Source organism: Emydura macquarii, unplaced genomic scaffold (assembly GCF_026122565.2).
Source record: "Emydura macquarii macquarii isolate MOO-44397 ecotype Brisbane River unplaced genomic scaffold, CSIRO-AGI_Emac_v2 contig_968, whole genome shotgun sequence".
Classification (NCBI taxonomy): domain Eukaryota; kingdom Metazoa; phylum Chordata; order Testudines; family Chelidae; genus Emydura; species Emydura macquarii.
The window spans coordinates 1,845,326-1,871,962 of record NW_027131105.1 but is presented as its reverse complement, the minus strand read 5'-3'; the positions used below and the strand labels follow the sequence as shown (position 1 = coordinate 1,871,962).

The following is a 26,637-nucleotide window of genomic DNA, read 5'->3' as shown; positions in this document are numbered from 1 at the left end:
GGTCTCCAAAGAATGGATCCTGGTGCTGATCCTGCACTCCTCACTCATGCAATGGGCTTCCCACCAGAGTTTTTGCCTGAGTGAGATCTGCAGAAAGAGGTTCTAGGTTATCAGTGCCATAAACTCAAGCATACAGCTTTGCCCAAATGACATGTATTTGAAGTTGAGTTTTTTCTTGATTAATTCTGTTAACCACAACAACCCTTTCCTGTCTTGGGAGCTGTTACTAGTTGACAGAATAAATTATAAATAGGGAAGCTCAGTATTGTCGATTTTTCATGTTAGCAAAAGCAGCACTTGTGTTAGAGAGAAAAGAATCAAAGGCAAACAAGAAGCCACATCTGAAAATATTTAGAGCAATAAACTCGAATCAAAAGATGATTCGATAATCACTCCAGCTACACAGTGGAGATTGGAAAGTCCTTAGCACAAACCCCCTCTCTCATTCGGTGTCCTCTTTAAGGGGCATAAACAAGACAGCAAGGCATACAAAACAGGACAGCGCAGTCATGGCGAAACTGTTGGAGCATTAAGAAGGAGTTCAGGATAATTCAGCTTTTTCCTGCCCTTCCAGCTCCTCCAGACACCCGCTCCCATCTGCTCCACGTAGCCCCCAACCCAGTCCCCCATCTGCCTCTATGCACCCCGCAATCTCCTCCGCCCCCCACAGATCTGTTCATCCCCGCTTCCCCCGCCCCTTCTCTCTTCCTCACCCTGCTCCGCTCCCTGTCCCTTTTCCTGCACCGCCGTGAGCAAGCGGAGCCTGAGACCAAAGGGGAGCAGAGCCGCTTTAGCTGGGGGCGGGGGAGGGCAGCTCCTGGACCGGGGCCTGTGCACAGCTCCGCGCACATGCTCACTGGGGCCGGGCACCAGCCCCCGCTCTGACCCCGCGGTGGGCGGGCGGGAGCCGACTCGGAGCTGCCTGCCGGGGCTCCGGCCGCTCCAGTGCACCGGGGCCAGCATGGTGGGGTGAGAGATGGATCCCCCCGACGCTTGGGACCCCTACAGCCGGCCAGCCCGCCGGACCCAGTGGCTGGTCAGCGCCCTGGCGTATCACTACGGGCTGGACCGGGGCGTGGAGAACGAGATCGTCGTGCTAGCCACGGGCTTGGACCAGTACTTGCAGGAGATCTTCCACCACCTGGACTGCGAGGGGGAAGGCAGGATCCCCGGCGAGGACTTCCGCACCCTCTGCCGGGTGCTGGGGCTGGCGGAGCCGGAGGAGGCGGCGGCCGACCCGGAGGAATGCGCCGGCCTCTGGGAGAACCTGGCCCCGGAGCTGACTTTCCGCCAGTTCCACGCCAAGCTCTGCGGCTACTTCAGCACCAAGGCCGGCTGCCCGCAGCGCCCGGCGGTGGGCAGGCTGCCGCTGGGCAAGGAGAGCGAGCACATCGAGACCCAGATCCGGCTCCGCAGCCCGCTCCGGCGGCGCCGGGACCAGGCGGCCATCAAGGGCGGCCGCTCCCGCGGGGCTTCTCCTCCGGCCGCCGCCCCCGGGCTGGCCCCGCACGGCAGGCGGCCGGGCGCCTGCTCCAGGGAGTGCTACGAGGAGATCGTGGCTCTGGAGCAGGCTGAAGACCGGATCGTGAAGCTGGAGGAGGAGAACGGCAGCCTGCGGGAGCTGGTGGAAGACATGAGGGCAGCGCTGCAGAGCAGCGACGCCAGGTGCCTCGCGCTGCAGGTGAGCGGGGAAGGGCACGGCCCCCTGCACGCGCGCATGGCTCTGGCCATCCCCTGCTCCAGACAGGGACTCACCCTGCAGCCAGAGCGGTACCGACCCTGGGAAACTGACACGCACGGTTAGCTTGAGCGGTAGCTACTGTCCCATCGCAGCACACGCTGCAGATCTCGCTGTAAAAGGCAGGTGACACTGACAGGTCCTGTCCCCACTATAACCAACCCCTGCCAGGCATGCACTAGGAACTCCAGCCAGCCCCTGCCCTGCCCTGCCCCCCTTCTTGGCACCATCAGACGTTTAGGAACCCAGTTCTGCTCTGATTTCAGTGGCACCTTGGAGTGTAAATCAAGGCAGACTTTGGCTCCAGCTCTGACAGTTGGAAGGGAAGGTATGTATTCAGGAGGGGCATTTGTTTAGCAATGGCCCTGCTGCGCTCCCAGTCTCCTGAGTGTGAAAGAAAGAACTAAAAGAAGGGAAACTACTATGAAATGCACCATGTTAAACTATGTGCTCACCCCAGTAGGTCTACCAGAGATTTCCAGGAAATCTAATCAGATTATTTTTGGTTAACTGGATTATAAAAGGGTTGGTACGTTTTGGGAGGTATTTAATTAAGGGATAAAAGGAATGCATCTATTTCAATCAGTTCTGATTGACAGGGGCCATAGGCTCCCATTTCTGATGTCACAGTACTGTAAATTTGCATTAAAGTTTGGTTTAAATTTAACCTAAAGCACAAGACTACTGCTGTTGTCTGAAAGTAAAGTTCACTGGAGCTAGTATTAGTTAAAGGAGCTCATTACATCTCGTGTTCATAGCAAACATTTTGTTAGTTTGTGTTTCACCTCACTCCTTGGTGAAGGAGGAGGGTCTGGCTACCCCAAATGCTTGCAAAGAAAAGCCATAGAAAAGGACCTTGGATTTAGGTTCATTCAAATTCTCACTGCTGACACAGTGCAACAAGCTGCTGGAACATATTTTAAAAAGTTAGATGATTAAAAGCCTGTTGAAATAAATGAGGGTGAAAATTAGGGTGACCAGATGTCCCAATTTTACAGGGACAGTCCTGATATTCGGTGCTTTTTCTTATATGGGCGCCTATTAGCCCCCCTACCCCATCCCAATTTTTCACACTTGCTAGCTGGTCACCCTAGTGAAAGTGCAAAGGCAGGGAGCATAATTTATATCCATGCAGGCCTGGCTGGGGCTAATTGTTTATGCTTGAAAAGATTTTTGACTTTTCAGTCAGTTTATTTCATTGGCTATCAAGGCTTCCATACTTTTTCTGTTAATGTTATATATTAATTTGAAGATGAAGATACTGTGATTTTTTTTAAAATGAACATCCAAAGTACTAATTATGCTTACCTAAATTATTTGGAGGGTTATAATCTATCTAGTTCCAAATTACTGAATAGAGACAGTTCAGAACGCTAGTTGCTCTCATGCGAACTGACTAAAGTAATGAGGAAACATGAAATAAAAATAATATGTGAAATGTAAAACATTGAGATAAAATTTGCTGTAACTTTAATGAGTCAAATTTTCTAAATAAATTATGTATTTTTTAAACAATTGTATTACCCAAGGATTGTGACCAGAACTTTTTATAGGCCAAACATAGATTCCTAATTAAGGGTAGGTTTAGTACACATGAAGAAAAAATGTCAACAAATCTGCCCATTTTCAGCTTTGATTAAAACATCAGTTGTTTTCAAATGAATTAATCTGTATTCCCCTTTTTGCCCCTGTTGATTGTAGGTAGGACTGTGGAAAAGCCATGCTAATCATAAGAAAGATGGGACCTGTTTTATAGGTAATAGAAGACTATTAACTCACAACCACTCCCAACCCACCAAGTGCCTACAGAGTGTCCTAAAGGAGGTGGAACTAATCCGGAGTTCCAGGGATGGACAAATTGAAGAAGCAATTCAATTCAATCAAGAACTGCAAAAAGAACTGAGGAATTCTCAGGAAGCTATAGTCACCCTGGAAGACTGCAACCGCAACCTGAAGAGGGAACAGGCAGAAATGAGGAAGAAAATGGAAGAAGTTAGACAAGCAGTCCTTAACAGTCTTGGAAAAGTGAAGGAGCTAGAAACAAAAGCCAATAAAGTGCCACATTTGCAGATTTACATCCAGCAGCTAGAATCAGAACTACAGTACTATAGGTAAGCCTGATACCATTCAAAATAAATGTCTATCAAATCACATTTAAACAGCCGGGCTGGAAAATAATATTTGTTGAATCTATTCAGATGTTTTCTAAAGTGTGGTTGAAGACAAATTAGGAGCTGCCTATCAATTTTCTTAGAAGGGGTCTTAGCAGTGCTCAATACCTTCAATTGAGTTTGGCCTGAAAAAGAACTAATTACTGGTTTTGGCCTACAGTGAGGTGGCAAGACTCCCAAAATAACCTACCCACCAATGAAAGTTAGAGTAGTAACACTTCAAGATAAACCTAAAAAGCTATTGTTTACTCAGTTTTTTATATATTACGTTTTCCATCTCTAGGGTTTTCTCTTTAGCTAACTAACTTACTTAGATTAAACCTCCTGTAACTTAAACTGGATACACATAAAACTGGAGGGATGATGTCCATCTCTCATTCAAAACCCATAGCTAGACAGACAGCTTAGAAGTGGCATACATAAGGCCAGGTTCTGGCCCACAATGTTAAACTGTGGTGTAACTTGTGTCTATTATTTTTCATTGATAGAATGTATTTTACTTAATTAGATAGCAAGCCAATTCAAAACAAAACAAATGGTGAGTATTGATTCCATGTCTTGTAGCCATTACATAGCCTTCCATTGATAGTAAGACAAATGGAAGCCAAAAGCAGAAAAACCAAGCAAGCAGTTAAAGTGGTGGCTTACAGTTCTTAGTATACCAGGTGGCTCACTTCAGTTTTATTAATAGTAAGAGCAATTTTTAATGTAATATATACTGTATGCCAAGTGAGAATCAATAATTATGACCAGATACTTGTCAGACCATATATCAGTTTTCATGCATAAATCAGTCTTTTCAAAGGCATTATCCTTATTTTACATATGAGGAAACTGAGGCATAGAGAAGTTAAGTCACGTACCTAAAGTCACACAGTAATTTAGTGGTAGTCTGAAACAGAACCTAGGCCTTCCAACTCCTAGCCTCGTGCTTTAAGCATCAAGATAACAGCTTGGATAAATCTCTCTCCAAGACAGAGAAAAGTGTGCACAAACTTAACTAGTACCTAATCCTGCTGTTCTTGCTCAGTGAAAACTGTCATTGAACTACTGGTGATTATTTAAGTCACTGAGAATTAATGTTCACATCTAGCCTGACATATAATAAAAAGGTAACAAACTGACTTTCCTTACATTTTTTCTTGATTCTTTACTTAAAACTGACATTTTAAGGGCTTGTTCACACTTACCCGGAAATTCGGCAGCAGTCGACAGGAGTTACGCAAATCACGCAGAGTAGTTTGCATAACTCCCGTCGACTGCTTCTGCTTCTCCCGTCGGCTCAGCGCTATGCTAGTTGAGGGGGTGGACTCGCTCAATCGATGAGGGAGTCGACTGAATGAGTCTCACTCACCGCTCAATCGATCATGAAAGATCGATCTGTAAATACTTTGACTACTCAGAACAGCTTGTCCCTACTTAATCTGATATTTTTCTCCGTTTCCTTGTAGTAAGAATTCATATGGAGCTATTTTGGTATTATAGCTATTGTACTGTGCTTATTGGGTGGGGGAAGTTTCTAAAAATAATCACCCTAAAACCTGTCTTTCTATAAGCATTGTGTATCTTCATATCTTTACAAAAAATAACTGCATTTAATTAAACAGATGTATCATTTTAAATTACTATCAATAGCATATAACTTCCAAAACAGCTACTCAGGACTCTCAGGGATTTGCTGGCAATGGGTCCTGTACAACAGAGCTGAGAGGAACTTTATGATCAAAACTTTTTTTCTGTGAAAAAACACATATTTAATGACACCCAAACATTTAAAGAATTCATTTCAATTTTGCTGAATTATTTTGGAAAAAAACTAAAAAAGAAAATTAATTCCCAACACTCCCTCCCAACATTTCATTTTTGACATTTTAAAATCAGATGTTCTGATTCAAAATGATTTTCTTTTCAATTTTTTATTTAATTTTATTTTTAAATGTATTAATAAAGTTAAACAAATGCTTGAAATAAAAATAAAACATTTCATGAAACAATTTTTTTATTTGTCTAATATGGAAGCTGTTCCATACCCTTGATCATCTTTGTTGCTCTTCTCTGAACCTTTTCCAGTTCCACTATATCCTTTTAGAGATAGGGCAAACAGAACTGGACACAGTATTCATAGTGCAGATGCCATGGATTTATATAATGGCATTATAATATTTACCGCCTTATTTTTTATCCCTTTCCTAATAGTTCCTAACATACTGTTAGCTCTTTTCATCAATCAATGCACAGCAGCAGAAATTTTCAGAGAATATCCATGGTGACTCCAAGATCTCTTTCTTGGGTAGTAATAGCTAATTTAGAATCCATCATTGTATATGCATAGTTGGGATTATTTCTTCCAAAGTGCATTAATTAATATTGAATTTCATCTGCCATTTTGTTGCTCAGTTGTCCTGTTTTGAGAGATCCCTCTAATTACTCACAGTCTGCTTCAGCTTTTATGATCTTCAATAATTTTGCATAATCTGCAAATTTGGCCACTTCACTATACACCCTGTCCACCTCTCTCCATTGAGAAAAAACGACCATTTATTCCTGCCCTTTGTTTCCTATCTTTCAACCAGTTACTGATCCATGAGAGGGCATTCCCTTTTATCCCATGGCTACTTAGCTTCCTTAAAAGCCTTTGGTGATGGACCTTGGCAAAGGCTTTCTGAAAAAGCAAGTACACTATATGGACTAGATCACCCTTGTCCACATGCTTGTTGACTCTCTTAAATAATTTTAATAGATTGGCGAGGCATGACTTCCGTTTGCAAAAGCTGTGTAGATTCTTGCCCAACAAATCATGTTTATCTGTGTATTCAACAATTCTGTTCTTTACTATAGTGTCAACTAATTTACCTGGTACTGAAGTTAGGCTTACCAACCTGCAATTGCCAAGATCACCCCTGTAGCCCTTTTTAAAAAATCAGGGTTACATTAGCTACCCTCCAGTCATCAGGCACAAAGGCCGATTTAAGCAATAGGTTACATACCACAGTTAATAGTTCTGTGATTTGATATCTGAGTTCCTTCAGAACTCTTGGTAATATACAAATGCCCATATAGCTGCAGGAAGGTATTAGGGAAGGTTTGCATGTGCTCCCTTCTGCATCGCTCACTGGCCTCAAATCTGGAGGTGAAAGGAAGGGGGATAGTTGCATGTGCATAGGTATGTGTGTAACTGATCATATACCTTTGGGAATGGGGAATTAACTGCTACATTTGAAATTTTTCAAAAAAGTTTTCAGGAAAGAATTATGAATTGTAACTCCTTTTGCAGCAGCTGAAATGAATTCCAGAAAACTTCCCAAATACCCACAAAATCTCCTTACACACTCATCCCACTCACGTGGATCAGGCACCTGACACCATCAAGTCACAGCTGAGGTGAATTTGTGGGGAGACCTGCATTGCTATTGTCCTTGTTCTGTTAAGCAGAATCCTATCCTTTCCAGTATCAGTCTGATCCCCATGTTGGACACTAAATTAACTTAGAAAACAAAAAAAACCAAACACCAAAGAAAAAGCTCTGCTGGTCGTTAGAGAGATTTGAGCACGAAGGCTAGAAAAGTATATATTAAAAAATTGTAGAGTAAAATTATGAATTAAAATGTCCTAGCTTTTGGTGAGCTTAAGTTAAGAGACACTCCCTGTCCCCAACTGTAAGAAAAAAAGTCAAGTCATAACATTAATCTTCAACACATCATGACTACTGTAGACGTGTCCCTATCGTATTGTATGAGTTTGACCTAGAGGCTTTAATAAGCAAATCTTTTGGAATAATGTTGTAATGTATTTGCTACAATATATATAGTGCATAATGAAAAAAATTACTGCACAGGTGCAGAATTGAAATTTTAAAATGTTAGTGAATTGACTTTATTAAAACAAACAAAAACCCAACAACCACCCAAAATGCAGTACTAAAGGAAGCAATCCAAGGTAGGGATTAGGCACCAGCTAAATTGGATTAGAGAAAAGTTTACAAGTTTTTCTTCTTAAAGCAGCAGAGGGACTACAAGGAAACAAATTGGGTTTTTTGTTTTTTTTTTCATTCCACTTGAAACAAAATCAAAGGCCAAATCGATCTTAGTGATACAGAGTTAGTAATGGGGATGCTGACAGAGCTTTTACTGTATCAGTGCTAATCAGCACAACGCTAGTCATACAGGTCAATGCAAGGGGTCAAACAGTGCCAATTATGCTCCTAGTATGCATGGCCTGGTTCACAATTATTTAATTATCCATCAGTATTTACATGAGTTAAACGAGAATTCTTTTCTCTATGGCCTGCACAATGGTCTGTTTCATCCATTCACGTACCCATATACATCTGACAAATGGATGCCTATAATTCCATTTTCCTTTGATTTATATTCACAAATGCTGATTTTTCAAAATAGCTACATTTTATATCAACTGTATTGGAAGTATTTTCTATCAGTCTACAACCTGACTTTGGGGGAGAGGGGAGAGTGAACCTAATCTAATAGGTTTTTCCATCTCTAAATTTCAAGATGGACCAAGTAAATCTAAAGCAGACAAAGGCTACGGCTACACTGACAGCGGCAAAGTCACCGCCGTCAGATCGATTTCTCTGGATCGACTGAGCGGTCAGTGAAGACCCGCTCAGTCAATCCAGAAATCAAAGTACTAAGATCACCTTCACAAGTGGCATAGCGCTGTGTCGATGGGAATCGCAATGCAGTGAAGACAGCGCGCAGAAGTGGAGCAAAGAAGTCGAGGGGAGTTACGCACGTTTTTTGCGTAGCTTGTGTAACTCCCGTCGACTGCCACCGAATCTCAGAGGTAAGTATAGACAGGGTCATACTGATCCAAGAAGACAGAAGGAATATTTCCCCCTACTGGTCTGTTTTGAAATGCCTCTATTAGGTGAAGATGGGAAAGTACTACATAGAAAACACTTTCCCCGCACCCACAAAAAAGATATTTTCATATATCAATATGTAAATGTGTTATTTTCAAACCCAATACTGATGCAGCAATTGTTTTAATTAATTTTCATGAACTTAATATTAATAGAAGTTAAACTGCAGAGTTTCAGCACAAGAGCATTAGGAATGTGCTGTCTGTAGTACTATTTAGAGTTAATGGTGCCTGCCTGCTAACATAAGCATTTTACAAAGACTAAAGAGGCAATACTTAATGTTGGGAAAATTTTAAATGGATTGTATAGGAATCTGGGCAGAACCAAATTTTTCATTTCACAGGGAGCTCTGCAAGTTTGAAAAATTTTCTGTTTCAAAACTAAATTAAAGCAAAAAGCTTCAAAATTCCCCACAAAACAAGATTCCAGAGGAAAAAATAGTTTCAGGTCACTTGCAATGTTTTGTTGCAATAAAATCAAAATGTTTTGTTCCAGTTTTGACTTTTATTTATTTTATGTTACATTTAACATTATATAAAAATATATCTATAACAAAAGTAATTTCACAACAGAAAATAGCATGTTCTGTTCTGAAAAGGTTGATATGGAACACTTGACCTTAAGATGCTTTTTTCAATTTCACTTTCTAAAACTTTCTTTGAAATAGACACTGTTTTGCAAAAAAAATTGCTTCCCAAAAAATAATCATTTTCTGACAGGAAAACATTCTGTTGGAAAATTTCCAACTAGCTCGGTTGTGTAGTTGCCATACTAGATATGCCACAAGAACCCCCACAAAGATCGGGGTATATCTAAATGTAGATAGGAAGTACCTGGCCTCTCACAGAAGGAACCTGGTCACTTACAGACAGCTATCATTCTCCTTCACCTGGGGCACTATGCCATCATGCTTCCGACCCTCAGGTGGGAAAGTACCATCTGTAGCAGAGATAATATGTAGAAATAGTTGCAACACAGAAAACACTCACTGATTCAGAAGCCCAATCAAATTTTGCATTCAAGTCAATGAGTTTTGTGTAAGCTAAGGCCTGGCAGGTCAGGGTTAAAGTGCATTATATTACTCCTTTTTTACTGTTTGAGCATAGTGGGTTGGCAAGAGAGAGCTGACAAACATCTAGGTGTGAGAGAAGTGTGGAACTCTGCCAATATCTAATTATTGAGATGATTTCCCTTCTTTTACAAAACAAATTATTTAAACATCAGATTGTTTATCAAGTATAAACAAAGCAAAATCATATAATTATTTTCTAAATATTATAGATGCTGCGGGGGGGATCATGATACCTTGAAAGTCATATTAAAGTTTAAAAACTAGATTTGCATTGATCTTTGGATGCCAAAATTTTAAAGCACTTTATATAATCAAATGCATTGTATTTCCTTTTATATTTCAGCTGTCTTGATGTGTAGAATTCAGTTTACTCTAATACTGTAAATTGCTGCCATTACAGCCAAATAGGTTATTCCAGAAATTCTTAATTGAGAAGGTTTAATGATGTTGTAGATGACAGCTTCGTCTTTTGGTGCAAAGTAATATTTTATGGCATGTGCTCTGAGGTTCCTGCTGTCAGCTCCATATGGAGGCTCTGGATGACTGGTGATTTTGAAAGGGGAAGATAATCTCAGCTAGCCTCCTTATTACAAAAGTGTACTGTTTAATTTCCCAATCCTGCAAGGTGCTGGGTCCTCTCAACTCAGTTTAATGGGAGCATTTCCATAGGTTGGGCTGTGCTTGCATGTGAAGTTGGATGATCTCACTTAAATTGTAAATCTCAACTCTATTTGACCAATTATTGTTATAACACTGGTGTATGAGGAAGGAACCTAGCTGGTCCAGAGAACCTTCTGCTGGGTCACAATGCTTCCAGTATCAAATTAAAATATAAAACCAGAAACAGCCACAAACAGAAGAGCCTCAAAAAGTTAATGCACTATCTGGCCACATTCATACAACATTAAGTAGAGATGGAACAAAACTGAAGGGGCTTGGATCTGAGCTTCTCAATTTCAGGGTGGGGGGAATTTGGCTGCAGACCAAGCATTTATGGGATTTCATTCCAGGCTGGATCTCACACTGGAAGGGCCCATTTTGTGAGCTTCGTTCAGATGAGGCTAAAATTGCATGAGACCAACTGACTTTGTGAGACTTGTGCAATTTGGAGCCCAACATCCCACAAAAACATTTCGTGAGATTATAGTGAGTCCCAGCTCTGATTTAACCTTTAACCTGACCCCTCCGGCTAAAGGTCACCCAGCTCTTAACAGCACCTTCTAACCCCATGTCTAATACTAAGGCATTCTTAAAACTACCTAATACATATATGTAAGGTCAAGGAGGAGTCAGGTTTCAGTTTCTGTGGGAATGATAACTTCAAATTGCTTGCTTTTGGGGTGTTAAAAAAATCTCACCTACAAAAATGCAATAGGACAGGTTTATGAATGTAAACTGAGAAATATTTATAAGTGAAGAACAATAACAACCTAGCAACTGAAGTCATGGATTGTGAAGCAGACTCTGACTGAAGCAGCTGCCTGAAAATTGACATTCTATCTGACTGCCAGCTGTAAGAGCAGTCAACCACATTGTTTTAGATGATTGCTTTGACCCTCTCCTTCTTAACGCCCACCTACCAAGCCAGTTCCCAGGGTAAAGAGCAGGTTGTAATTAGTTACTTGTTATGTTTAGAGTTTGAAACAAAAAAGGAACTTGAAAATGAAGTTCTTAAATAGGTTAAAAGTATTAGTAACTGAACGCCATTGCATATGTACCTTGACTTACATAGATTCCTTAGAGTGTACTGAACATTCCTAAACAGAGTCAAGATGAGTTAGTATTAGGAAGAGGGGACCTTAAAGGGACATATTGGTGCTGGTGATCTATTATTATTCATCTAGAGTAGAGTGAAGCTTAAACAACCAACCATTTAAACATACTTTGATGTGAATAGAGTTTCAGATATAATGAAGTGTATAGAATCTGTTTCAGCAGAGGCTATTTTGCTTTGGATGTATGAAGTGTTCATCCATACTTTTGACATAGTATTTGTTTCAAATAACAGCAAAACATTTGCTCCAAATTCATTAAAATTAACATTGAAGAATGTCTATCCAAAAGGGAGGCTGTTCTTGATCTACTTAATCTGATAGCTGAAATAGAGCCAAATCTAGTTCTCTTTAGGCTTTTCATTGCTGGACATTTTGTTACATAGCATTTATTCTTGGGAGACTTTGCTGGGCTTCTCATTAAATCCTCCTTTTTTATCCTGCTTGCCCTATTTGATGAGTTTCAATGGGAGCACAATAGCAGCGTTGCATATAGGGACTCCGCCTATTCATTCCAACAGACCTACATTTGCACAGTCTGAGAACTTCTTTCCATAAGTCTGAACTATTTGTTGCACACATTGTAGCTGTCACTTAGCAACCCCCATTGCGATGGACACTTTCCAGCAGCTGAAATATTAAAGCTTGTGAGCATTTGGATGGTGAGGAATGACAAAAGTGGTCCAGGCCAAAGGACTGAATGAGTTTTGTCATATAGCATGTGCCATATCTACTGTGTGCGGAAATTTTTAAAAGCAGATTCCAGCATTTTATTGGCTAATTAACTAGATCCTCTCTAATGAGATTCATCTACCCCAGATGCAGGCCAGGTGATATTTCTACCTCTGCCCTCCCATGAAATTTGTGCCAGGGATGGGAACTTTAGTTTTAGCCAGCAGCTCCATTGGAAACTTGCCAGCAGAGGTGGATGTGCTCAGTCAATGCATCCCAAGGCTGCCCTGGCCATATCTTCAATGCCAGCACCACTTGGGTTCTGGACTGCATTACCCTCCCTCACTACCCATGGAGTCCCTAGCATAGGGATGTGGCCACCTTGTGTCATCACAGCTTTCCACTGGCAGACTTTCTGATGCCAGGAGCCATGCAACTGGGTTTATACCAGCAAAACCAGGTTTCAATCTAGACCTTTAAATCACAAAGGCGGCTTCCTAAACCAGTCCATTTACACATAAAAAGAAATAAATGAATTAGTTCCCTTTCTGCAATTTGATGGGTGTATGCTCTCTCTCTCTGTCTCTCTCCCAGCAGCTATCAAACTTGGACTTTTCAGTTCTCAGAAAGGGTTCATTTCTTAATTTTCATTCTTGCATGAACTGAGTCCGAAAAGAAATGGCACTAGTCACCAATCAGGCATAACACCTTTTGAGTCATGAGTGGTTGTTCAGCAGCTGTCCAAATATATAGTTAACAGACAACCCATTTTCTGCCAGGAAGGCTTCCTAGAGAAATGCTGTTCAATGGGCCCAGGTACAAGAGGACAGCACATCAGTGCCATCTGTTGCTACACTCTGGCATACTCAACTCACAGGCTTGACAACACTAGAGTTGATTATAGTTGCATTACAGATACATCTGCATAAAATCGGATTCTACAGCATCTATAAATACAGAAAAGTCCACATTGAGGAGCTTATTCTGCATACAGCATTGTTGATTTGACAAGACAGGGAATTTCACAACACTCACTGCATGTTTTTTGACTTAAAAGCCAACCAATATGCGTGTTATTAAGAGGTGTATAAAACGACAATTATTTATAACCAAGAGTAATGCAACTGGAAGCCATTGGTTCCAGCCTCCAGTCACAGTGTGTTACAGCTTATTACGTACCTCAGTGGGGAGCTGAGAGGATTCCTCAGTTAAATGTTAGCTACAGAGTCACATACTTTGCCTCTTGTTTGTTTTTTTGTTGTTTTTAAAAGGAAAGTTGACAGGTTTTCACTCAGTTTTGCCCAGCATTCTGATTTTTCTCCATGTCATCATAGAGTTCATTTATTTGTGTGTGCAAGCCATATAGCAAGTGAGAATAAAACCTAATAAAAGTCAACAGCCCATTCCTGCTCTCTTTACTCATGCAAGTAGCTCCACTGAATTCACTGGGACTACTCGTATGAGTAAGAAAAGGTGGATTTGGTGCTAAAATTTAACAAATGTGAGAGCTGCAAACCTTTTAGATATGCATTCCAAAAGCATCACATTAATCTTGAACTTCTAGTTCTTTTGACAGAATCTCTCTGGCTCCCTACTTGTCAAACAGAGCTTGAATACAATTCAGAATGCCACCAGAGTACAAGTCCTAGGGCTGGCTCCTACAGGAGCTGAGCCAAGCATGGTGGTCCTGATCCAGCAAAAGCACTTAAACACATACTTAACTTTAAGCACTTAGGTAATCCCATAGAAGCCCTGTTATTATTTGTTCATTTATGTAGTTTCTTATCTCATAATACTCAGTGGATGGCATTTTGGATCCCAGCTCCCATAGGCCAGTATTGATTCTGTATCTGAAACAAACATACAGCCGAAGAATTCTCTACTCTTTTAGCCTTTTTACTCTACAGTAAGTGTAAAAGGGAGAGTTAATTTTTCAGCAGGCTCGATCACTACCCCACAAGACCGAAGGGAAAGGAGAATTTTATTAAAGAAAAAAATATTACTTTCCCTTAGCTCCTCAGACCATCTTCCTAAACACAAAAAAGCCTGCGGGATACAGAAACAGTCACAGTGGTTTACAGGAAGTTATTAATAGCCCAGATGTTAGAATTGGTTGAAATAATTTGTTCTGTACAATGGAAAACAATCTGCTCTCATAATGTGGAAGAGTTATTGTTCTTCAGAGGAGGAGACCTCATGTGCAGGAATGCACCCTGAGGATCATAATATGATAGAATGAGTGAAGTCACCCTGGCATAGCTCAAGGGAGACTTGCAGATGTTACTAAAGAAAAATGATCTTTTAATTATTTTTTATTTCAGAAAAAAGTATGGAAGAATAAAGTCATGCATTCAAAATGAATGACCTAGAGACACCATACCCCCATTTAGTTGATTTTTGATTTACAAATTATAAAACTTTTGTTTCAGCTACTTTCTGCAATCAGAATTTGCACTTCAGCCTTTAATCTACAATTAATTTGGCCCTTTTATCATTCGTGGATCATTATTTTGGTAATGTTCATGCTACCACTTGCCTAGATAAATTATTTTTTAATTATCTAAAGGCATTGGAAAATATCCATGAATTGAAAATAGGAATTGAGCCCCCAATCCCAGCAGTTCTGAAAACCCACCATGCTGAAACCCACTGTCAAAGATATGTTTGGACTCAATCAGGCCAGTCTAGGCTGATATGTCCCAAAGGATCCTGAACTCTCTTAGTCTATTTAGAAAAATTATACAGTCTTCGGAGATGTTATTATGGCAACCAACCATAGATCTTTGGATATACAAATAGACAATAGACAACACTGTCATTTGAATTTACCAAAATTCTAAATTGATTAGGTCAGGTGAGCCAATGTATGTCATTTACAAAACAAAGTATTTTTGTATTTTCAGAGAAGCAGGAACAGATTAATTTAGCAGTACAAATTAATAGAACTATAGCAAATATATTCCACTCTGACCTCCACACTGATAGAACTCCTGCTGAATAGCGAATAACAAATAGACTAGAGGATCGTTCCTCAAATTCAGTGCGATTCCTTTCTATTTACTTTCAATTACATGTATTTTTTTCAAGTTTGAAATAAGCATCTCATTTACATAACAAGTCTAACTGTTACTTTCAGTGCAGAATAGTAGGTTTCAGTGGTTTTTCTTTTCAGGTTTTTAATTTACGATACTCAGCTGATTTGTGAACAGTCAAACTTCCTCACAAATCTGAATCTTTGCCTTCTACTCACAACTGTTGGCAGTTATTGAAGCAGCACAAGAAACAGTATGCAATCACAACTCACACAAGATTCCGCTCTGAATAGGCTTTAAAAAATTTCACACCCTATGGGCAATATTTTAATTAAATCGCTGCTGCATTTAAACTGGAGGTTTTGCACATTGTCCTTAGAGGTTATCTCAAACTGTAAACATTAGGATACAGGCAGACATTTCAACATTCCAAAGTTCAGAGGGGTGTTTGGATCCAGGATTTTGGCTGAGATCATTATAAAGATGAAAGACATTTCCAAAATCCAGATCCACATCTGGGTGCAGAAATCAAATAGTCCTGGAGTTCTGTTGTGTATAGAGCCTGAATTTTGGTATGTAGCTACAAAAGTCTGCCTTCACGAATGCAGACATCATTTCCAATAATACTTTGCCCCTCTATAGCCCCTTCTGAAGATCTCACAACAGTTTACAAAAAATAAATGTAGCCTTGCAGCATCCCAGTGAAGGAACTAGATATTATTTATCCCCATTTCATAGATGGGGAAACTAAGAACAGAGAGAAAAGATTTGTCCAATGTCCCACAGCAATAAAGTTTTGGTGAAGGTTTGTGATGTCACATTAATCATAACACTGGAAAACCGGGCATATGCGGCACATCTGCTCTGCTTTCATTCTCTGTACTTGAGTTGACCCCATCATATATACTTGGCATTAGTTCACATAACACTGGACGTATTTGGTATTGCTTACTGAGAGGTCAGCCAAATTTAAAGTAGAATTTAGTAAGGTTTGAGGTGAAATTTGAGTAAAATATTCCAGAATTCCTGGAGCTGGTAGAGCTAAGTAGCATTTTGTTTACTAAAAGACTTGAGAGTGACCCTTTGAAGTATAAACAATCTGAATGAATGAAAAAACAGAGCCAACATTTATGCAAATACCAGGAATCCTTACAGAAAAAGCATTTATTCCACCAATTTCCATGCCAGCAAATATTTAGGGGTGCAATTTGAAAATGAAAGTGAATTGAATGATTTTATCCTTTGAATAATGATTCATAGCACCTAAGTAACTTAGGAGCTCAAGTCCCATTGATTTTGCATGATGCAGAAAGGTGGAGTGGGGCATCAGGAAGCTGTTTATGTCTGTGTGCCGGTCTGCCCTAACCCCAACTGTGGCTTGAGTGAGAACAGCTTTGGGGCTGTTCTAACTTTTGCCGGCTGCGACTCGGCACAGTGGAACAGAGCTCCACCTCATTCCTCACGTCCTCTAGGCCGGGGCAGCACAAAGGAGATTGTGAGCAACTTGTTTTTTGTTAATACACAAAGCTCTGTTTTATTTCTGCTATTATCTGTGGCCTTCAATATCAATTCTTTAACATAAGAAAAGTATTAGAAGGGCCAAAGACAACAGAGCATCTTATAGTGATAGAAAGACAGCACAAATCTGCAAAGAGATTGATTTTGCAAAAGGGGAAATCTCCTACGTGTGGAATATTAGTCACTGAGACACTGCCCATCCTAAGTGAACGTGCCATCCTTGAACAAATGACGTTTTTCAGCACTAGGGTGGACATCTTTCAGGAAAGTTATTATTGATCTCACTACAGTAGAGTTATACAATGGGGTTTGGTATTTGAGTTGTCGATTTTATGCTTGCCACCTCTTTGACCCTTGCTTATGTGAACTTTGCTTTGTAGTACAGTTTCCCCTGTGTTGCATATTGATTAGCCTTTTGTGTTCTCTTTTCCATTGGCACTCTACCCTTATAGTCTCTATTGTGTGGTGTGGGTGTGTGTTTTAAGTATCCCTGGGTTTTACTTTGTGAGTGATAGTTAAGGATGTGTTTGAAAATAGAAAGTAAACGTAAAGAAAGAAAAAATACCATACAGTATGTGATCACTATTCAAAGAGAAATCAGTCAGTTCATTGGGTAGAAAAATAATATTAAATCTGACAGTGAAGGCCTGTCTACACTATGGGTGCTACAGCAGCACAGTTGCAGCCCTGCAGTTACGTTGCTGCAATACCATAGTGTACAAAATACTTCCTACATCAAAGGAAAGGGGTTTCCATCAATACAGGGAATACACCACCCGAGCAGCAGTATCTAGGTCATTGGAAGAATTCTTCCATCAACTTAGCTGTGTCTACACCAGAGCTTAGCTTGGCTTAATTGCAGTGCTCAGGAGTATGGACATTTCACATCCCTGAGTGACATAGCTGGGTCAATCTAAATTTTAAGTGTAGCTCACAGCTGAGTAATAGAAATGGTGGATGCAACCTTTTCAAAGCAGAATGTGTGATGTGCACTACGTGTAATACAGTGTATCAGAAATAAAATAAGGTTGGTGTGGAGGTACTAGCAATAATAATATTGCTCTCTCGGTAGAAAAATTACCAAAACTGTGATAAGAAAATAGACATCAGGGGCTGAGGACATTATTTTTACAAATCAAGTTACTGGAAGGACATTTTAAGATTTTAAACAAATACATACATTTTTATTAAAATCACATACACCATGTCTTATGTTTTTATTTTTATAAGATTCTGATTACTAGTATGACAAGGACAATAGGATCAAAACTTTTAAAAGATTTTTAATTTGCAATTTGATATGAAGGCTTATGAACAGTTACTGGATGGTGAGACTGGGACATCTGAGAATTTAGACAAAAATGACTTCTTCAGCATACTGAAATCTTATGATTAAAATGCTAGAAAAGTCCTCAAGTCTTTCACATAAAGTCAAATTTTTCAGCTGTGATGTAACTGCTGTAAAATATCTCAGACAATACTGTCATGAGATGAGTTTTATCTCATTTCTAGGCAATGTGATTTTTGCAATTTCTAACGTGTTTCTGAAAAATTAAAGCAAAAGTGTCATATGTTAAGAGTTGTGTGTTTACATATATAGTATGTTGGGTCCTGGACTGGTTTGGCAGATCCAAAAACCCAACTGTAGAAAAGGGAATCTGGTGGATTATTTTAGAAGAGAAAATAACCGCCTGTTTTGTTTAGGTATATTGTTCAAGGTTAAGAGCTGTTTCCCTGGTTCTTTTAGGTTGTTATCTTAGCAGCCTGTAATGAGGATGATCACAATAGGCTACTTCCTTCTTTGCTCTAATGTAACTATAAGCGGTGGGTTGGTGGGTGGCTTGGGGAGGGAGAGAATGGTGAGGGAGAATTTAAAAGTTAGGTTTATTCCTATAAAATATAATAATGATGACTTAGTATGTATAAATAAAGCAGGGGATTCAGAAACAGAAGTAACACAATATACACAGCGTAGAAAAGAAAAAACACCCAATATCCGGCGGGGGGAATCCAAACCCATTCGAAATAAACCCTTAATAAACAAAGTATTCACTGATCCTTAACTAAAGCTCAGACTACAGCAATATTACCACAGCTTCAGTCACTTGGCTCACACAGAATCCTTCCCAGATGGATTGAGAAACCCCTCTCCCAATTGCCATTGTGTCGGGTAGTGCACAGGCAGGAATTGTATTAATAGAGCAGGCAAGCTTTGTCTAAAAACTTTTCCAGCAACCCCAGCCAGTTTCATTACACAGATGATTTAGGGCCTGATTGAAGTCAATGGGAGTCTTTTCATTGACTTCAATGAGGTTTGGATCAGGGCCTTAAAGTACACACTTTTCCAAACTCTTGGAATGCCCTCTGTTCATCCCTCTGTCTAGCTCTGCACTAGGAGGTAGCTTCTCTAGTTCCAAAAGATGCTTTGAACTAGAATTTTGGTTTTTGCCAGAGAGCCCTTCCAGTTCCTCCACACACAGCTGGAATTCTGTACCTCCCATGTGGATCATTACATTCACGTCAGGCAGCCACTGTCAAAGCTAAAAAGCCTTTAAGGCTTTGTGGATTCACATCATTTACTTGTCTTTTATGTAAATCTGAGGAAGCGTCAGTGTTTCAGACTTGGAAGAGAGGATTTCTTTGTGGTTTTACTGCAGTTATTGTGAAATATTAAAAATAATTAATATTTAAAAATCAGTGGTTGCTGGTATCAAACCTTACTTGGTTTCTAAAAAGTCTTTTTTTCTATTGTTGAAACCCAAGTTATTTGTAAACTAAAATACCATTTTCCCTTCCTCTTGTGGCTCAATCTTAAAGGTGTTCTTTTGAAAACAGAAGAGTACGAATGCTGGAAATGTAGCAATTATTTTTCTGATCCACTACACCCAGAGCAATTTTCTATGGAAACTTTACTATAGGCTGGGCTAGTTTGCTAAGCTAATGAAGCTTTGTTTTTGATAGCCAACAGCCATCACAATACAAAACCACTAGGAAGTAATTGATGTTTTACTGCTGCACATACTCATGAAGAAACTTTAATTCCATTAATCTGCATTTACCCATCATTATACACCAGGAACAACAAAAAAACCCATACAAACAGAAAACAACCTCCAAACAAAGCAGTGACTCTATAGGCACAGCCCACATAAGGCAGCACAGAACCTTCTAGCTTATCTAGTTGTCTCTAGAAGGCACTGCAGAACTGACTATTCCTAGACCGTAAAACACCAAAGGCGGGGGGGGGAGAAGGGGAGAGGAAAAGGCCATAGTGGGGGGAGACAGGGGAAAGAAAGAGCAGTTTGGCTCATTACTGTGAAAAAGAAGCCATCAAAGTGTCACCTTCTTTCATCCTTCCTCCCTTTCCAGCCTTTTCTTGACCTAAGGACTAGGGGCTTAAATCAAACAGTCAGAATGAATGATGAAACAGCACAGTCTGTGTAAAACAAAAAAAAGGGGCTGCTGAGAGAGGTAAAAGGGAGGCACCATCTGGAAGCAGCAGAGAACACTCAGCTGTTTGTTTTCTTGTCACAGAGCCTTGTGTTTGAAGAGCCCTGGTAGGAAGAGAGAGTCCCTTTACTTTATAATAATAACCAGAGCCTCTAAAGCTCCTGCATCTCTAAAGCATGGACCCTAATTTTGTGGTCAAGGGGAAGAAGAGTGGTGAGGAGATCAGAGGAATGAAGAACCAGCTGTGTCCTTCATCCTTTGAAAAGGGGCTGGACAAGGGTCTGACATGAAGTTTTAATATTGGCAGCTGGGATGGCTAGTTTTGATTAGCCACTCATGTCAGAGGGAGAGCAGATGAATATGAAATGCAAGAGTGGCTAAACATAAGAAGAAAACTGAGCTCCAAAGAGACTTTGAAAAGCCCTGTTATTTTTAAAGGGAGCCTTATGCATTTTATCTGTCAGTTCGTTGAGCAGAGTCTCTAGTACACTCAGAGTTTTATTATTCATGGTGACATTAAACAAACCAAACCATGCTTTTCCAGGTTTGGGATTTTAGTTAACCTGTAAGATAAGCCCCTTTTCAAAGACAAAAGTCCTACCAGGGTTTTTGGGACATTTATATCACTGCGGTGCATGCTAGAATGCTAGATGTTTCCCATGGCATTTTAAGTAACATGTAAAAATGTGATCTGGCCTGAAATGTAGTGTTCTACGTGCCAGCTTCAAGGTGAGTGCTATGAAGCAGGAGTACAAAAGAAAACAAAAAAGAAGAAAAAGAAAAGTTGATGGTTTAACATTTTGTTTATTCTTAACTTTAAAAGGCCTCTTTTTCTAGTTAGACTAATGCAGTGTTGCTACTTCTCAATGTACAGTGTAGCTGATGGTCTGGACTTTAAAAAGAATGTGTTAATCCTCCAGATGTATTGTGGACTGATGGGACTCTTGTAACTACTACTCATCTGGATTCTCAAATTTTCCACACTAATGTTCCCCAATGTACCATCTGCATGTTAAAAAGGCAAATATGCAACTGCTGACTATGGTCTATAGGTCAAATACATTCTTGGTGGAACTCCGTTGACTTCTGTAGAGCTACATCAAGGATTTAATTGCTCCAAATCCACACAGTTGCAGTTCCAAAGGAGTGATTATGATATGTGCTGTGAATGGAGATTAAGAATTATGCATTAAAAACAAGATTCATTTGTTTGCAAAAGGGAGGAAGCTTCTGTAATACATTAAATAAACAGAATGCAAAAAGCTGTTTTATAGGAATAAATGTGTGAGGTAATCTGACATTTTTTCTATCCTTTTACAACACTCCAGAAGGCACAGTAGTTAAGATGAGAAGCCAAATTCATCTCTGATATAAATCCATTGAAGCCAATGAAGTTCTACCAGGGATGAATTTGGCTTATGTCTTAACTAAAGAAGGGTTTGAACCATGAAGTTTGGATCCAGCTCAGAATTCCCCATAGTTAGAGGAGTTGGATCTGGGACTTTGGTTCTGGTCCATCTCTAATCACGATCTGTAGAGCGTGTTGGCTGATGTTTGAAAATATCTGTGTTTGCTTGCTTTATATTTCAGTCAGAAACATATGCTGTGTGCCATGTGAGGCAGAGCAGCCATAACAATGTGTTCCTTATTTGCATTCGAGACTGGAATTAAGGGGGCAAAAGGATTCCCGGATTGACAGGGTATAAGGCCAAGCTTCTCAAAGGTATTTTGTAACTCCCATAGAAATTAGGGGCATTTGGACAGAAAAGAGGGGAATGAAGGAAGATGTGAGATGCGATGGGCAGGATGTAGAGACTTGGGCCCAGATCCTCAGTTCTTAGGTACCTATTTCCTCCCTCATGTTTTTAAAAATGTTTTTATTACAAGTAATTCTTACATTAGAGCTACGAGCAGCCAGTTCACTCCTTGTGCAGAGCGAGGGTGCTCGTCTCTATCAAACCATGTTATTTGAAGGTCAATGGCTATAACTGTTACATTTGCGGCATACACCCAGACAAATTAGATAAAAACAAATACTCTTGCTGGAAGGTTGCAATGCACACTATTGCTCAGAATGATACCACACAAGAATCCCACAACAAAAAGAGAGAAAGCAGGCTGGGCCCTAAAAACACAGAGAGACAACTCACCCTGCCTTACTCGAGGCTGGGTGGCTGCAAACTGACTCATTGCAGGCTTCCCTACAGAAATCTCTACCTGCGAGCAGGACCAGGAAAACCTGACAATTTAAAATGGTGATCTATCACTTGAACACAGTTTTCAATACACCACTCCATGAAGAGAGTTCAGACATCTTTGCCAAACGTGGCCAGAGAGAGTGATAGCAGTTAGATTGCTGGGCTGTCATACTGTAGAATTCTGTCAGCAGAGATCTGAATTGTTGTCAGGGGTAGCCTAAGTCTGCAACACCAAAGATGATACTGGCAACTTACTAGGCAAGTTATGCCAAATTTGCAGCTACCTTCACATACTTAGAAAATTAAACGGTAATATACACACAGCCTAATACCTGCAGATATAGAATTGCCAACATTTTCACACTTGAGTCCCTAAATCCATATTCAGGTCTGTAATGGGGTTGCCACTCATTGCTAGCGCACCTCCTTGCATCTCCATCTGGGAACATTGCTCTTACTGCATCGGGTGCCCTCTTGGCTGCTCATTGCTGGCTGTGCTATAATCTTTCTTCTGGTCTAGTCAGGTCACTATTTAAGTCCTCTTCTTCTGGAGTTATGAAGTCCAAATGCCATCTCTAGACAATGTTCAGTGCCAATGGGGGCTCTATGCCACTATACTAGTGGCTGGCAGTGGAGCCCAGGTCCACCCGCTACATCCGGCTCCAGTCCAGGAACCTTATTACTAGCAATCTTCAGTCTCATTCAATGTTTCTGTTTCTCTGGGCTGCTTCCTACCAAGCCTTCCTATCTTCTGTTGCCTGCTTCTTGGTTTACTTACTGGAGGCTATTTCACCCTCTCCTAACCTCTTGACAGATGCATTGCCCCAGGAGCAGGATCTCAGGGCTTGCACTCCCCCTGGACTTCCTCTTTGTCCCTGAGGACCTCTCTCATCTCTGGGAGTGACTGCAGCTTCTTCTGCTTTCAGCCTCCAAGCTCTGTAGTGCTATCCCAGATCCAGCCCTTCCTGAGCTGGGCTTCACTTCACTCTCATTTAACCCTGGTCTTCCCTCTTGCAGGTGACACCAGTTAACACAGTTGGGGTCTTAGGCCCTCATTAACTCAATCAGGGCTGGTGAGGGGTGCACACCCCATGACAAGGTCCGTTAGCAAAAAGTGGCCTGAATTTTCAAGGAATGCTCAGCATTTCTGAAATTCAAACCATTATTACTTCAATGCCTAATTATAGATGTAGCAGCTTAATGTCAGAAACCCAAGTTTGAAAATGTTGGTCTCTATGTACATGTGCGTGCACACACACACCCACACATGAGAGAAGCAGAGCCAAAAAACGTCAGACAGTAGCGTAAGGTGGTTTTTTTTTTTTTTTTTGGCTTATTTTCCTATATTTTTTAGGAAAAAAGATGAGCCTACACCAATGCCAGGCAGAAATGCAATGAAAGGCTGGGACTGGGAAAGAACTGTAAAGGTGTAAATAACTATTTCCTCCTCCCTCAACCTCACACTGTAACTTATTCTGAGTTTTTATTTTGAAAGGGAGATGGGTGGCAAGTTGAGAAGTAGGAGGGGAGAGTATAGTTGGCAACGTTTTCTATCACCCTCCCACCTAGCCCATTTGACAGAGGCCTCCCATGCATTCTTACCTCCCTACCCCGCCATCCCACTTTAGGTGTCTTGGTTTATTACTCTAAAAATCTGGTTTAGCTAATCATAAAAGAAACAAGATATGGTCTGAGCACAGGACTAGGAGTTAGGAACTCCTGAGTTCCAGTCTCAGCCCAGAGACACTTAACCCCTCTGCCTCCCTTTCCCCATCTATAAAATTAGGTTAACAACATCTACCTACTTGTGAAGATGAAAATTTCTAAAGCACTTGAAGAACTACAGTCATTTATTAATAGAAACCTGCTTTCAATCTGCTTTTTTCCTTCCAGAATTAATTGGGAGGTGGATGTGGTGAGATACATTTGAAATACTTTTTCATGCATCATACAAGTTATTTGTGTAACTCATTGCTATGGGATATCGAGGCCAAAAGCTTAACAGGATTTAAAAAGGGATTAGATGCTGATACAGTTAACGAGAATATCAAGGGATTATAATAGCAAATAGTAACGAGAATCTTGGAAGTGATACAAACCCTCCTTCAGGGCCAACCTCTAACTATTGGGTGTTAGATGGAATTGTCCCCATAGCTGCCTATTGCACGATTGCTTGCACCTTTCTCAGAAGCACCTGGTCCTGGCCGCTGTCAATGGCAGGATATTGGACTAGATAAATCATGGGTCTGACCCAGTATAGCAATTCCTAGAATTAGAATTTCCTGCCTTCAAGGTCATGCTTTCATCACCCATACACTAGACCCTGTTTGACTGACATCAATGGTGTCATCTCAAATCATTTAATCTATTTCAGTTCAATTCTTAGATGTTCCTCACAGGGGTTACAAACCAGCATACACTGTTCAAAGTCATTTCCATTTTGGAATAAGAGAACCAAACCTAGACTGAGGAAACTGATTTTAATTCCTTCTTGCATACAGCAAAGGCTAATCCTCCAGCTCCGCTTTATGCATGATGCCATAGCAAATGTTTACAATATATTCTCCTGCATAAGCCAAGTAGTTGAAAAAGGTTATTCCTAGAAGTGCTTGCATTATGGCCACCTGCAGAGCTCCAGGTTTGAGGGCAAACTGTTCTGAAATCTGCCAGTTTCTTCATAAATGCAATACTTATTCACTTTATCTGTCATTCATATTCAAACTCAGATCAACAACATGCTACCTTAGGTTTGCATATAGATACAATATGCCCGATTTTAAAGGGCACTGAGAACCTGCAGTTCCCATTGACTACAATCACAATTAGGCTATATGGAATAAATATATTGTATGCACTGAAATTGTACTAATGTGTTAGTTAATTAAGACCACAGGGATAATTTAAGTCACCAGAAAAATAACTATTCTTGTGGGAGTGGTGAGAAAGTACCATTATATAATAGAGATCCTATTCCCCAATTCTATGCAAAGAAAACCAAGGATCTATTGTCCATTCTGAACTCGGACATCAATATTTAGTATTTTACAGATGGCTATGTGCTTGCATTCTACAATACACAAAAGACAGACCATCCCTGCCCAGAAGGTCTTAGGCTACCCTGCAGCTGGCATCACGTGATCTGTGGTTCATACAGACATATCCGCGCTAGCTTTCATCTAGCTAGCTTACTATAAATAGCAGTGAGGATGTAGCCGTGCAGGCTTCAGCACAGGCTGCACAAGAAAATACATACCTTGTGCAGCCTGCACTGACACCCATGTCTTTCTGCTATTTTTAGCAAGCTAGCTAAGGTGCAATAACAGGGGTACATATACATGAGTTGCTAATCACAGCCCCAGCTGCAATAATGATATAGCCATGAATATATAGGTAATTAAGTATGCAACTCCCCATGCACCAAAATGAAATTATCCTTTTGTATTAATGCAATATAGGCCAGATCCAAAGCCCATTCAAGTCAATGGGAGTCCTATGTGCTCATATGGGATAATGTAAATCTAGCGAACTCTCGGATTATCAAACACAGAAGCTTTAGGCCCCCTGAGAAAAGAAAGAGCATTTAAGTACAGCTAGGTGACTTTAAACCCTAAAGTATATAATTATTTTGGATTCCAAAGCTTTCACACGTAATATTCATCCTGACATTCTTTAGTAGATGAGTTCATTTTGCACAAAGTCTGAAGTTTTTTATTTCACTTTTCTGGATTTAATCAAATATGTAGTGTGATCTAGAGTCAGATTTGCTACACAGAAATGGTGCTGATTTGATTTCAAGACCACGCACATAGGTGGAAATACTGGGCATGATCTTGAGACATGCTAAGTGCCCTCAATTCCCATTCCCTTTAGAGAGAATTGAGTGCATTCAGCATCTCTCCGAATTAGACCCATTAGTCATAGTGAAGTAAGGCAATCCAATTGGTTCTAGTGGAGGAACAGCTGCAAGAATCAGCCTGATCAGTTTCTAGGCATATTAAAAAAGATCTCTAAGGCTCAAAGAGACTAAATGAAGAGAGTTTTTGGGGGGTTTTTTGTTGTTGTTGTTGAAGTAACAAGTGAAATTCTCTGAAGCTGGCAGTCACATAAACACATTAAGAATTAGCACCTTGTG

The 26,637-nt window shown here is 40.4% G+C and overlaps 1 protein-coding gene across 1 annotated transcript in view; it reads left to right on the top strand.

Annotated features, from left to right (window-relative positions):
- Nucleotides 1-583: 583 nt before the first annotated feature.
- EFCC1 (EF-hand and coiled-coil domain containing 1) overlaps nucleotides 584-26,637 on the top strand; it is an 80,803-nt gene continuing 54,749 nt past the window's right edge. Inside the window, exons 1-2 of the mRNA XM_067543782.1 lie at nucleotides 584-1,681; nucleotides 3,440-3,849. Of these exons, the coding sequence (XP_067399883.1) occupies nucleotides 977-1,681; nucleotides 3,440-3,849 (1,115 nt within the window). The 5' untranslated portion in view covers nucleotides 584-976. The remainder of the gene's footprint in view (nucleotides 1,682-3,439; nucleotides 3,850-26,637) is intronic.